General features: G+C 46.0%; 1 protein-coding gene across 1 annotated transcript; it reads right to left on the reverse strand.

The window, feature by feature from the left end:
* Positions 1 to 11,470: 11,470 nt before the first annotated feature.
* On the reverse strand, positions 11,471 to 13,807 carry LOC116212633 (patatin-like protein 3). Its single transcript, XM_031547262.1, has 2 exons — positions 12,827 to 13,807; positions 11,471 to 12,256 (listed from the first exon to the last, which is right to left on the reverse strand). Exons 1-2 carry the CDS (start codon positions 13,739 to 13,741, stop codon positions 11,873 to 11,875), a joined length of 1,299 nt encoding a protein of 432 aa, XP_031403122.1. The 5' UTR covers positions 13,742 to 13,807; the 3' UTR covers positions 11,471 to 11,872.
* Positions 13,808 to 14,348: the final 541 nt, after the last annotated feature.

The raw sequence follows: 14,348 nt of genomic DNA on the forward strand, positions 1-14,348 counted from the left end.
CAAGTCATGGAAACTGTTAGGATTCGTGGTCAGCGAACGAGGCATCGAGGTCGATCCCGACAAGGTGAAGGCAATCAAGGAGTTACCTCCACCATCGACAGTCCGTGAAGTCCGAGGCTTCCTAGGACGGCTAAACTACATTGCCCGTTTCATTGCAAATCTGACAGACAAATGTCAACCACTCTTCCGCTTGCTTCGCAAAAATGCAGCGATTAAGTGGGACGAAGAATGTCAGAAGGCCTTCGACACTATCAAAGCATACTTGGTTCAACCCCCGGTATTGGTCCCACCTACTCCAGATCGCCCTCTTATTCTCTATCTGACAGTGCGCCGGCAATCCCTGGGATGCATGTTGGCTCAGAAAGACGAGTCCACGTACGCAGAACACGCCATTTACTATTTAAGCAAGAAATTCACCGAAGGGGAGTCCAACTACCCATAGATTGAGAAGATGTGTTGTGCGCTAGTGTGGGTCATGCAGAGGCTCCGGCAGTACACTCTCTATCATACTATCCGCTTATTGTCAAAAGCGGATCCCCTGAAGTACTTGCTCGATAGTCCATCTTCCATGAAGAACATTTCAAAGTGGCGATGTCAGCTGACGGAATACGACATTGAATATGTGCCCCGCACGTCGATCAAGGGGCAGGCAATTGCGGATCACTTAGCGGAGTTCCCAATCGAAGACGATACGCCGATCAACTCTGATTTCCCGGATGAAGGGATTCTCCAAGTGGACAGTGAGGAGAACAAATTCGCATGGAAGATGTATTTCGACGGCGCAGTAAATTCCACTGGGTCCGACATTGGCGCAGTGCTAATTTCCCCTGACGGACGCTACTATTCGGTTACAGCAAAGGTTGATTTCCCCTGCACTAATAACGTGGACGAATACGAAGCATGCATCCTCGGCCTGCAAGCGGCGATCGACTTCAAGGTGAAAGAACTGGAAGTGTTCGGCGATTCTATGTTTACAATTTTCCAGACGTTGGGGCAATGGAAGACGAAGGACGCGAAGCTAGTGCCATATCACGAGTATCTCGAGGAGTTAGCGGAGAACTTCGAGAAAATCTCATTCACATACACACCGCGCATCAAGAACCAATTTGCAGATGCACTTGCAACGCTCGCATCCATGGTGAGCATCACGAAAGAAAACCTCATTGAGCCATTCGAAATCGAGATTGCCAAGGGCCCTGCTCACTGCGACGCAATCGAGGCAACTGACGAACAGCCGTGGTATGAAGACATCAAACATTTTCTGCAAACCGGCCAATACCCGACATTCGCCAACCGGCGCGACAGAAAAACACTTCGGCGACTCGCAGCACATTACTTCCTGAGTGGAGAGGTTCTTTATCGCCGTTCCTTCGATGCCACACTACTCCGGTGTGTCGATGAAATTGAGGCACAACGCCTTATGGAAGAGATACACGAGGGAAGTTGCGGACCCCACATGAGCGGGCTCATGCTCGCTAAGAAACTTATGCGTTTGGGTTACTTCTGGTCCACCATGGAGACCGACTGTGCCAAACACGTCAGACACTGCCACTTGTGCCAAGTCTACGCCGACCAGATCAAAGCACCCCCCAATGAGCTACATCCAATGACAGCTCCGTGGCCCTTTTCAATGTGGGGCATAGATGTGATCGGCCCTATCAATCCCAAAGCATCCAACGGACACCTTTTCATTTTGGTGGCAATCGACTACTTCACCAAGTGGATCGAGGCCATAACGCTTGCTTCGGTCACCGCAAAGGCCGTGGCACGCTTCCTCAAGTGCAACATCATCGCCCGATACAGAGTCCCCGCGACAATCATCACTGACAACGCTAAGAACTTGAACAACAAGATCATCAATGAGCTCTGCGAGCAATTCAAAGTGCAGCATCGTAACTCCACACCGTACCGTCCCCAAATGAACGGTGCGGTAGAAGCTGCGAACAAGAACATCAAGAAGATCATCGAGAAAATGACGGTGACCTATAAGGATTGGCACGAGATGCTCCCTTTTGCTCTCTTAGCGTACCGAACATCTATCCGCACTTCAACTGGGGCAACTCCGTACTCTTTGGTCTACGGCATGGAAGCAGTCCTCCCAATCGAAGTGGAGATTCTTTCCATGAGGGTCCTTGCCGAGTCCGAGCTCGAAGAAGCAGAATGGGCGAAGCGGCGCTACGAACAGCTCAATCTCATCGACGAGAAGCGGCTAACAGCGTTATGCCACGGCCAATGCTACCAACAAAGAATGGCTCGAGCTTTCAATGCAAGGGTCCGCCACCGCGAGTTCAACCCCGGTGACCTTGTCCTGCGAAAGGTTCTTCACATTACACCTGACTCTCGGGGCAAGTTCGCATACAAGTATGACGGGCCTTTCGTCGTCAGGGAAACCTTCTCTGGAGGGGCAATTATCTTAAGTGACATGGACGGGACCGAAAATGCGCTCCCAGTCAATGCTGATGCCCTCAAGAAGTACTATCCTTGATAACCTTCTTCGTCATTCTGCAGCCTCTTCATGTCCCCGCATGCTGCAAGCCACATTGCCGACCTTTGTCTTCTTCTGTATTCTTCAGACTCCACGTTCATGCTGCCTCAGCGCATTCTGTCATCAGCATTTGTATTCTTTCCATCTAAGATCACCTTTGAGAGAAAAGAATAAATTTCCCACTAGGTCGAAAATCTCCTCGAGGCGACCTAGGCAAAAGTTAGGGAACGAGGGACACGGCTTAAAATCCCGCAAAGGGGAGCCGTGGCAAAAGGAGAGCATAAATCATATCCTTGCTAGGCTGAAAACCCGCAAAGGGCGATCTAGGCAAAAGTTAGAGGAATCGAGAGATGCGATCGGACCCTATCTTGGGCGATCGTAGTAAAAGGAGAGCATTCATGAGAGAAAAGTCAAAATAAAATACCCCGTCAAGTCATCACGCGTTTTGCGGCCTGGGCAAAAATTAGGGGCAATTGTCGGTTCGACCACGAAAGAACAGCAGCACCCCGCGTGAAGCTACAACTAGTAGTGGTTCGGCAGTCCTCAACGCAAGCAAACTCTCTTCGACTCTCAAGGCTCTAGATACGCCTCGAAATGGGGTCGAATCGTCGTATCCTTGATTTGGAGGATCCTAAAGATCCTTCCATTTACCTTCACTCAAAGTTCTGTGGGCCATGCCCTCATTTTGCAAAAAGCCTTTCTTTTGGTCAAACATGAGTTTGGGACACGGCTACCCCTCAAATGGTCACCAAGTTCAGATCCCCAAAGCATCATTACATAGATTTCCTTTGCACATCGTAATTTCAGCAGTTTCACGCGACTGACAACGACCGTTCGCTGACACCCTCCTATGCAGGTACGGGCATGTGGATCCTAAGAGGCGTCTCTCCCTGACGGACTCATGTCTTCCTCATACGACAAGATCGCAATCTCAAACTCGAGCGAAAGGCCCTGAAGGAGGCACCTGGCACCATCATTTGACAAGTCCATCAACATCAACGGGCCCGAGTCAACTCTTTCGCATTCTCGGACCATCCTCGATGACCGAATCACCTTTTACTGCTTTGGGTTTTACTGCTTTGGGTTTGGACACCCACCTTTTACTGCTTTGAGTTTGGACACCCACTATTTACTGCTTTGAGTTTGGACACCCACCTTTTGCTGCTTTGGGTTTGGACACCCACCTTTTGCTGCTTTGGGTTTGGACACCCACCTTTACTGCTTTGGGTTTGGACACCCACCATTTACTGCTTTGGGTTTGGACACACACATTTACTGCTTTGGGTTTGGACACCCACCTTTTACAGCTTTGGGTTTTTGACACCCACATTTACTGTTTTGGGTTTTAACACCCACCTTTTTACTTTCTTTGGGCCCGTAAACCCATCTTTACTGCTTTCAGGGCCAGAAGCCCATCTTTATTGCTTTCGGATCCATAAGTCACATTTTCACTTGTTTTCAGGTACATACGTTTATCCAACTCCCTCCCATTTATCCAAAATCAGAGAGAACAAGTGGCTATGGGGGAAGATGCCAGGACGGTCGTCGAGATCAAACGGGGTGCTTCTTATAGTCTTTGGCTGCATCCTCTATCCGAGCACACAACCAAAGAGGGGCAAGCTGTCAGTACCCCATTTCGGTCCATCGGCTCCAGGGGGCAAAATCGTCATTTTTCCAATTTATTACCTTTTCTAAAAAAGAAAAAAAAGAAAAAAAATAATTTAATTAATTTAAATTAAATTATATATATATATATATGTATCATATATAAAAAAAAAAGTTTCAAATCCCAGGCAGGCCGGGCAGCGTTGACCGGCTGCCCGTGACCCGCCGGCCATTTAATTAAAAAAAAAAGATTCGGGCAGACCGGGCAGGCCGGGCAGCGCTCGCCGGCCCAGGAATCCCCAAAATCGGATTTCAGCGATTTTCGGCCAAATCGGGCGAAATCTTAACGAAAAATGGGATGGAATTGAAATTAAATGAACAGAAAGTTAATTGGAGAGGGGAGGAACACGACCCAGTGAAAACAAACGGAAAATTGGCTCTCGATTTGGCGAATTTGGAAGTCGAAGAACTCGGAACTCTCGCCGGAAAACCGTGGCTTTTCCCCCCGATTCCGACTGATTAAACGCCGGTGAGGTCCCGATCGACCACGGCGGAGGGCCGGCGGTGTCTAGAGCTATCTCCCGCGTCCATTCCGGCCTTCATCGTGGCGGCCAGGGGCGAGAACTGCCGCCCAGAAGCCGTCGCCGCCGCTGCCCCCCGATCCCGACCGCTTTTGGTTAACGGGCCTTGGCCCAGTTCGGTTTCTTTTGCAAGCCCAGCCCAAGCCCAGAAATTCGGCCCATTCGGCCCAACGCCCCAATCCAGTCCAGCAGCACTTCCGGGCGGTTTCTCCTTCGGGCGGGCGATCCGATCCGATCCGATCCGATCCGACCCGACTGTCCGGCGAATTTTTTTTATTTACAGAGAAGCCCCTCAACTTTCTGGATTAAGTAAATTCTCGACTTAGTAGCATGATTAGGGCTCCTTCCCTGAATATTATTGCTTACTTGATGGATATAATGTGAAATGAGTATTCTTGGGTCGCGTGGGTGATCGGATTTGTCCCGAACTCGATTTTACGAACTTTCTATTTTGTCACATTTTAGTCCAGAGGACGTATTTTATTTTTTAAAGTCTGCCCCGAATTTCAAAATTATTTTCAATCAAGCCCCGGTCATTTTTATTATTTTCCAATCAGTCCCTGCTCTTTTAAAATCGTTCAATTCAGTCCCCTGGACATTTTCTAAAAATATCCGGCCCTTTTCTACTTGGATCACCCACCGACAATGTATGTGCCCCATTTAAATATTTCATTTTTGTAATTATGTGACCATGTCGGAAATTAGAGTTTATCGGACGGTCAACTAATGGCTATCTCGACGGCTCGAAATCCGTAGACTAAAGCATTCGGCAAGTTTTTAATTAACATAAAATTCTACATACAGGATAATCGGGACGTTAAATTTGGCTAAATTAAATCACTGGATTTCTTTAATTGGATTGCACGAATTGATTAATAATTTGTAATCGCGTCGACAGTTCAAGAACTGTTAGTCATGCCCTTTTCAAAATTCACAATTTCAAAAGCACCGAGATACGTACAACGTAATCTTGATTTTCATGCACACACATATTTACCGACTCAAGGACATGATTACCGGTTCTTGTCCTGCCGTAATCCTAGCGTAGGTTTGTGTTTAGAGCAGGTTGAAACATGGGAAAACAAATTAATCACAAACTCGGCTTAATCAAACATGGGCAAATAGTCAAGTAGAGGGTTAGGTTTTGGGTTTTAGGCGAAAATACTTTTAATCTATAAAAGCCATATTGTCACGATACAGAATAATCTAAAAATAACCTACACATTCAAGACTCGACCACAGACGTCATGTCTATCAGGTCCGTTTTAAATAATGTCGAATGTTACATACCCTATCCATCATCCATTTTGTTTGTTTTAGGGTAAGATTTGTATGCCAAGATACCCCGGATAATAATTGATTAACTCACGTAAATTCGGCAATAACAAAATCTCATTGTTTGTTTATTTGCACTTACTTGTTACATTTTTATACTTATTTGTTATGCGGGTCGAGCCCAATCCTTAGGATACGGTTCACTGGGTCCAATGCCCATAACCTTCAATCACGGGGTCCAATGCCCCCATACACCGAGTGCGCATTTAATTTAATTTTCAGTCTTTTCCAAATTCATACAGTGAGCATGAGTGAAATAACGGCCGAACGCGAACCGACCGGGATTCAGTCATTGTAATTTATCTTTTAATTGAGAGAACAATGTAAGGGTTTTATGATGCATATTTATTCATGTAATAATCCCGGTCGGAGAGTGAACGGTTCAAGTGTCTATTCGAATTTACGGTGTCAAAACGCGTAAGATGAACGGAACTTAATTAAGCGGTAATTAAATAAAAAATGGCAAGCCTAGACAAGCTAAAGTATCGATAGGGCATGCGAGATATAGGCTCGCATGTAACAGAACCCCCGAATTCGGAACCTCGGGTTTCGCAGACCATATGCCTTAACAATTAGGTGTACCCCGTACCCCTAGAGCCGGGCAACTCACCGGCCCTCGACCTTCAGGTCGTAAACAGGTAGTGGCGACTCCTTCTCACGTACGTCCGTCGCGCGTCCTTGGGAAAGTGGACACTCCCAAGCTGCGTTGCATTTAGGCGCGCGCATGCGTGCCCCGACGAGACGAAATTTGGGTGCGCACAATCGTATCATTGAGGTGCTACGTTCTTATCTTTATCCATGCGGATTTCTCGCTAAGTTGCCCTTATCCAACTCAGAATGGTTCGGTCGAACGGATCGTTCGATCACTTCTCAAACTTCAACTTGTTCGACCGAACTTACCATTCGATCGATCTTCAAAACGCAGCGTATCATCACTCCATATCGAATGACACAGAGTATTCCAATCATGAACTTATTGCCTATTGCAAACAAGCCCCTAATCTTTATTTATTTACGCTAATGATCCCGAATGTACCGGCCCATTATATTCATGCCACGTGGCATGTGCTGAAAATCTAATTCCGTGCTGACAACATATATATACAATCTAAACTTCAATATTAAAAAAATATATTTTTTTTAATTTAAAAGGAATTCATGTTAAAATTCAGTGCAAAGCACAGATAGAACACTAATTTTAAAAAGTACACTGTCATTTATTCTTAAATTTTTTGAGAAACCAATAATTTGGTACGTGAAGATATTTTATTGCCAGAAACAATCCTCATATTTTCATTTCATCATACAAAACAGACCAAAATTAACCACATGTGACAGGGATGCTAACGTGGAGCAGATGTAGACTAACGTTAGTATCTTAACAATTGAGAATTATAACGATACACGTCATTTCGCTTTCATTCCTCCACTCTCAAAAAGAAGAAAACTAATATTTTGAGGGACTGTTTGGTTCAAGTATTATTATTGTGCGCACCCGAATTTCGTCACGTCGGGACACGCATGCACACGCCTATGCAACGCAGCTTGGGAGTGTCCACCTTCCCGTGGGGACTCGTGACGGACACGCGTGAGAAGGAGTTGTCACTACCTATTTACGACCCGAAGGTCGAAGGCCGGTGAGTTGCCCGGGTCTAGGGGTACGGGGTACACCTAATTACTAAGGCATATGGTCTTGCGGAACCCGAGGTTCCGAATTCGGGGGTTCTGTTACGTGCGGGCCTATATCCCACACGCCCTTTTGGGACTCTAATTTGTCTAGGGTTTGCCATTTTTTACTTATTTACCGCTTGATTTAAGTTTCGCTCATCTCCCTCATTTTGACATTGTAAATTCGAAGAAACACTCAAACCGTTTGCTCACCGATAGGGGTCCTTACAAAGACTGAATATAAATACAGAAAGACATCCTTACAGTGTGCTCTTGAGTAAATGCAAAAATACAGACGCGACACCATACATGGACCCGGTCGATTGGCATCAGGCCAAATATTTCACTCATGCTCACCTCGTGATTTTAAATGATCGAAACCGAAATTAAGGCAACGTGGGCTCAGAGAGCCGGGGGTCGGGTCCAACCGAACCGTCGGATAACAAAGAGTCGTTTGGCTCTCTTGGAAGCCGAATGATCAGTCGAGCTCCCGGGTCATGTCCGGCCACGACTTACCTCCCCGATCCGAGTCATCTTCCACATAAACACTACTAGGAGCGGAGCGATAAGTCGAGGCAAGACCTAATTCCGTACTCGGGTCGCACGCACTCAATGTGAATGGGCATTGGACCCGTGATAGACGATGTGGGGCGTTGGACCCCATGTGCATCGCGTCCTATGGCTAAGGCTAGAACCGCGATAAAACAGACAAAAAGGCAAAACTGGCACAAACGGATAAAAGCAGATAAAAACAGAGGACTACATGCAGATTGTGGATTAAGCGTCGAGTTTATGTGATTTATCCGGTTCGTGCGGGGTTTCAATCAAAAGATATTCAGTTGTTCACATGCACACGCGAATAAGCAAAATTAATCACGATGTAATTGAATTTTTGTCAATTTTTAAATCCGGGTAATTAATTAAATCAGTTTTGATATATTTAATCGATTTAACTCATTTAAAGCCGAGTGAACATGAAATTGATTCGTGTGGGTTCGTTCTCAGTTCAAATGACTGGTTTTAATGTCGAGTAATTAAAAATATTTCAATTCGTGCTTCATTGGTTTAATTAAAACAACAATTATTTGTTTTTTTTGTTCCTCTTTTCCTCATTTTTCAATTTTTTATTTTTTATTTAACACGACAATCACGAATTATCACCACAATCATTGAATGTATTCACAAATTGAGCCCTATACATGCCACTAAGTCGGAATATTATACATAGTATCGGTTTAACTGGAATCAAGGCGGTTGGACCGAGCCGGAGGCGATCTGAACCGAACAGATCGGCAACACAGGCTCTAGGCCGCGGGGAGCGGGCCGGGAGAGCGAGCGAGCTGGGCCAGGCGCTGGAGTTGGGCCGGGCACGCTGGAGCTGGGCCGCAGAGGAGAGCTGGGCCGCGAAAAGGCAGTTGGGCCGCAGAAGGGAGCAGCTAGGCTACGGAAGGGAACGGCTGGGTCGAGTCTCGGGTGACACGGGGAGGATCGGGCATCTGAACTGGGTCGGGTCGTCTCGGCTGGACAGGACTGGGCTGAATCGTCTGGGCTGGACCTACGAAAATTGAAGAAGGGTGGGTCGAGCCCGTGAGAGAGAGGATGAACGGAGAAGACGAAGTGGGCGGAGGAGAGGAATCTGGCGGCCGCGTGCAGCAGTTTCCGCCTTTGGGCGCTACGGCGACGGCGCGGGAGGGCTCGAGAGACAGCGGCAAGTACCACCTGGACTATACCGTGCTCGAGATGGGTGTCACGAAGCTTGGGTCCGTCGGGATTGAGGGGGATTTCGGGTTTTTTTTTGCGAGATTTCGAGTTTTTCCGGCGAGAGGTTTCCGAGTTCAATCGCTGGAAATCGAGGGAATTAAGAGGAAGGAATAGGGGTTTTGTGCCAGGGAGTGTCGCAGGGTCCGTTGGGGAGAAAAACCGAGAGCGAGCGGGAGGGATTCGACGTCGATTTTAAGCTCGTTTCGAGAGTCGAGAACCGAGAGCAAGAGAGAGGGGGCCTGAGAAAGATAGATAGCGGTCAAGGGAGCGTACCGAGGAAGCGAGCGGTGCCGTGGTGGACGGGCGTGTCAGCGGTCGCGGTGGGTGGGCAACCGCGGCGTGTCGGAGATGGCATAGGGACGTCAGTGAAATACGAGGAGAAGAAGAGGCGGGAGAAGAGAAGAGAAGGAAAGAAAGGCGGGGGCGGAAAGGAAGATGAAGAAAAGAAGAGGGGGCGAAGTGGAAAGAAAGAAAGAGCAGGGGCGAAAATGAAACGGTCAGAAACTTCTGACCGGCGTCAGAAATTTTGACAAGCGTTAGACCGGTCTGATGCCGATTTGACCGGTCGGACGCCGATCTGACCCCCCTCGGCCCGATTTTTTTTTTTTGAAAATTTTGAATTGACCCATGTAAAAATTGAAATCATCGTCTTTCTAATTAGATGTCGGAAAAATGATCCGGGATCAGCATTGTACTCAGAAAAATTTGTTGATCAATATTGTGCGATAAAATGTTTTTTCAATCTCGAATTTTCATCCTAGATTTTTTAAAATTGACGTCGATGTACGCAAAATCCAAATATGTCCCAAATAGCATCATTTTTGAAAAATCATAAAATTGGTGTTAAATTGGAAAACTGTACTATTTCCGAAAAGTCGTGAATACTCGAGTAATTAATTGGAAATACTTCCCTCGCACGGGTGACGAAATGAAGATTTTGTTCATCTGGAGCCGGTGAACCAAAATTGAGTACTGACAATTATATTGATAAGAATGTTAAAAATGATATGAATATTATCCGTTTATGAAAATCCTTAGAATACAAGCCGTGATGTAAAATCATTGTATTCAGTAAGTATACAGAATTACCAGGAAATATATCTGGCAATGTAATGTAGTATTTGGTAAGTTAACTAAAGGGGTGGGAAATGACTTCAATTTTTTGTTAATGACTGTATTTTTCAAAGAGTAGAAATTAGTTGCCTACAGTTAGTTTCTCATTAACCAAATCAGAGACATCTGCACAATCTCCTGCAAGCAAGAATTACAAATTTTTTTTTTTTTGTGTTGTTTTGGGAATTACAATGTCACTCTTACCAATTACAGTGATCCACAAAACAAAGCACAATTTCTTTTGTACACGTGCAGGTGGTAGAAGAAGGATTAGTTCCGAGTTTGTTTTATTTTTTACGGTGTGCATCATAATGTCCGGAAGTTCAATCTGACTAATCTAATTCTAGCATATATTTTCTTCATTAACAAGACTCGAATCAAGACCTTTTTTAAGATAAGTAAGAGATGAACCACTTGAACCAACTCACATTGATTGTTCTATTGGTTAGAATCCTGAGATAGGTTCCACAACTGGATTCTCAAAGTATGACCTCTCTATTTGGTATTCTTTCCCAAAACCTAACAGTCCAATTTTTCTTGGGGAAATCCATGAATTTCCCCGAGAAATTGTTCTTGCCAAAGAAAGTAATTTACAAGGAATTCTCAAACTTATTTGGGCCTATACGGGCTTTAATGCGTCCAATTACTTTTTGGGCTTGGGCCCCAACATGAGCAGAAGAACCCACTCTTCAAGTTTCCGACACGATCAATAGTAGTTGGCGCTTCTTTATATTCACATCCAATCAACAACCCAAACCATGGCATAAATTTGGTTTCGGGCGGACTGTTCCAAATATAAACACTATTTTAAATCGAAGAGAGCATTCGCATCTTAAATTCCGATATTTTTCATCATCACGATCCGAAGGTTAATCCCGTTACTTGCAGATCTCTTCAAATCAACAATGGAGAAAAGAAAACATTAAGAAGAGGAGAAATAATTTTCATAATTCTCTCTCATTTCACGCCTTCTATGTCATAATGCACTTGACAAATGCCACAGTGCCCCTCTAATATACAGTTCACAAAAGGGCAAAAAAAAAAAAACCAAAAAACAAACAACCGAACAAGAAAAGACCTACTTTTGCCTCCCAAAAGGCGAGAGATCTATCTTCCAAACACAAACTACATACAAACCCGGAGTCGCAATCAGAGTCGACTCTGCAGCAGCAACGCAGCACAAACTCGGACGTCTCGAATCATCTCAAGTTGCGGCAGATCTCTTCGTATACATACAGAGATACATAAATTTTTTAATCCTCATCTAATGCTTCTCCTGTTCTTTAATTTTATATTTTTTGCCATATCCAAATTTTTTATAATCTTAAGAAGATGAAATAGAAGATAAGGTAGTGGCGGACGATGTTCGGGGAGAAGGTGCGTAGTGATGAGGCGCCTGCTTCAGAACCACAGGGGGCAGTATGCTCGTCTTCCTCCTATCCTGCTCCTTGATGATCTCGCCGGCGAAGTTCTCGATCTTGTCCATGTTCGTATCCTCGGTCATCTTCTTCCCCTGGAACATGACCGACTTCACATACTTCTGCACTAGCATCGCCTCAACGCACTCTAGCACTTGGCTAGTGCTCTTTCTCAACTTGTTGATACCCTTGAGACTTTCTCGCTCCTTGGCGCAAACCCCGAGCGCCTGGATTCGGACGTAGCTCGTCTCCAAAGATTGACCAAATGCCATTGAAACAGCCTGATCGACCTGGTGAACAGAATAGCAAACCGATCATTTGCTAGAATAATTAATAATTAATATTAACATATAAAATTTTCACTAAACCTATAAACTATTGGAACTATAAACGATTGGAATGTGGAGCAATAACTCTCAACATAAACTGTAGTGCCTCGTGGAATTGAACAAAGTAGCTTTCTATTTTTTATATTTTTACATAATTTATTTATATGCCAATTTTGTAATTCATGGTGGTAGGGTGCTTCCATAAAGTTTCTACCAACCGAAGCATTATTGCTACGATCTTTATACCAGACAAATGATGTACCATATATTTCAAGCTTATTTATTATTTCAGATATTTATTGTGTATATTTATTACAAAAAAACCCGCACATTTAATTTTTCTTTTACAAAATTAGCAGTTTTTTTTCGGTATGTAAATTAGTAGTTAATTAAATTAACTGAAGAAATATTAATGGGACCACATTAAGGGCAATTACAAATATTATCTCGGAAAAAATCCATGTTTTTAGATTTATACTAAAATAGGGAAAGCAAATTAATTAAGTAAATAAATGCAAAATAAATACGAACCATGTCCGAAGCTCCATCCTCAGCGATCCGACATAACCCGGAACGGGTCGACCCGGAATTGCCAGCTCCGAAATCCGACCCGCCATTCCCAAGCGAAAGGACCAGCAGGTCCTCGACGCCGTTACAGAAGGGGAACTCCTGCTTGTTATTAAGCACGTGAGTGATAGCGGCGGCTGTTGGATTGTTCATCGCGATGCGGCCATCGACGGCCATTATCTTCGTCCGGCCGTCCACCGACCTCACCTCGACCGGCTTCCTGGCCGACGTGGCAGCGCACACGTCCCTCATCCTGAAGTCGTAACCGTCCGTCTCCAGCGCGTCGGCACGTGAAAACACGAATGGCGCCTCTGAGGAGAGGTCGTAGCACGGGATGAGGACTGGCTTGACCGTGTCCTTCAATGTGTAGCCGTCCCCGAAGATCTTGGCCAGCTCCCGGTTGGCCCTCGAAAAGCGGCGGAGCATCCAGGAGGACTTCCGGCGCTGCCCGGCCAGCAGCTTGAGGGCGTCCTCGGCGGAGAACAGTGGGGAGTTGCTGTCCTTCCTGCGCGTGAAGAGGAGGGCGGCGAGGAGGCCCCCGGCGCCGGAGCCAGCGGCGACGTCGAAGAAATCAGCGATGCAGGCAGCGGGGTCGCCGGACTTTCGGCGGAGGACTGACTCCAGGTGGGCGAGGGACCGCGCGGCGAGGAGGCCGCCGGTGGCGCCGCCGCCGTCGATGGAGAGGATCCGGACCTTGCCGTTGGCGGAGCCGCCCCTGCTGGTGGGCTTCGCGTCTGCGGGGGGCGGCGCCGTTTTAGGGAACTTGGGGTTGTCGTAGCCGAAGAGGAAGTTGTTCTCTAGGATCGAGAAGATCTCGTAGGTCAGCTTGTTCACGTCCGAGGCCGAGTCCCGAAGAGGAGAGGCTGAGACTGCCGCCATTTCTGTACAAAACTGCAGCTTTTGAGAGAGAGAAGTGGGGGGGTTTTGATGAGGACAGGGGGGAGATAGTGGGAGTGAGGGGTTTTATATAGAGGAGACGCGTGGGGGCGCGTGCAATGATGATTGGGGGACCAGCGCGTGCGCGATTAATTCAATCACGACGGAGCGAGGGGTGGGCGTTTCCTGGCGATTAATCGGCAGCGATCCACCCCGCCAATTTAGATTCGTTTTTTGACTTAGCTCGCTCGCTAGCTTTTCTCCTCCTTTTTTTCCTTCCTTTTTCTTTTTCTTTTTATTTTTTTTAATTTGAAGCTCAAATCGAATGGGAGGGAGTTTATTTCAAATGAGGGAGACGGTCCCCAGCACTCGATTTTCACTTCGAGGATAATCTACTCCAAACGGACAATAATATTTCATGGTTGCTCAAGCGGCATGATTATGTTCGCGCTTTGTCGTCGTTCAATGCACATAAAAGAATTCTTGGATCGCAGCTGCCGCGCTCCATATTGAGTTTGTACAGTTATAGCTTGCATATGCTATATTTGAAGATCACTCGTGAATAGTTTGGATTGGTTCGCCCTGCTAGAGTAACACTGAGGTAGATCGG

Source organism: Punica granatum, chromosome 7 (genome assembly GCF_007655135.1).
Source record: "Punica granatum isolate Tunisia-2019 chromosome 7, ASM765513v2, whole genome shotgun sequence".
NCBI lineage: Eukaryota > Viridiplantae > Streptophyta > Magnoliopsida > Myrtales > Lythraceae > Punica > Punica granatum.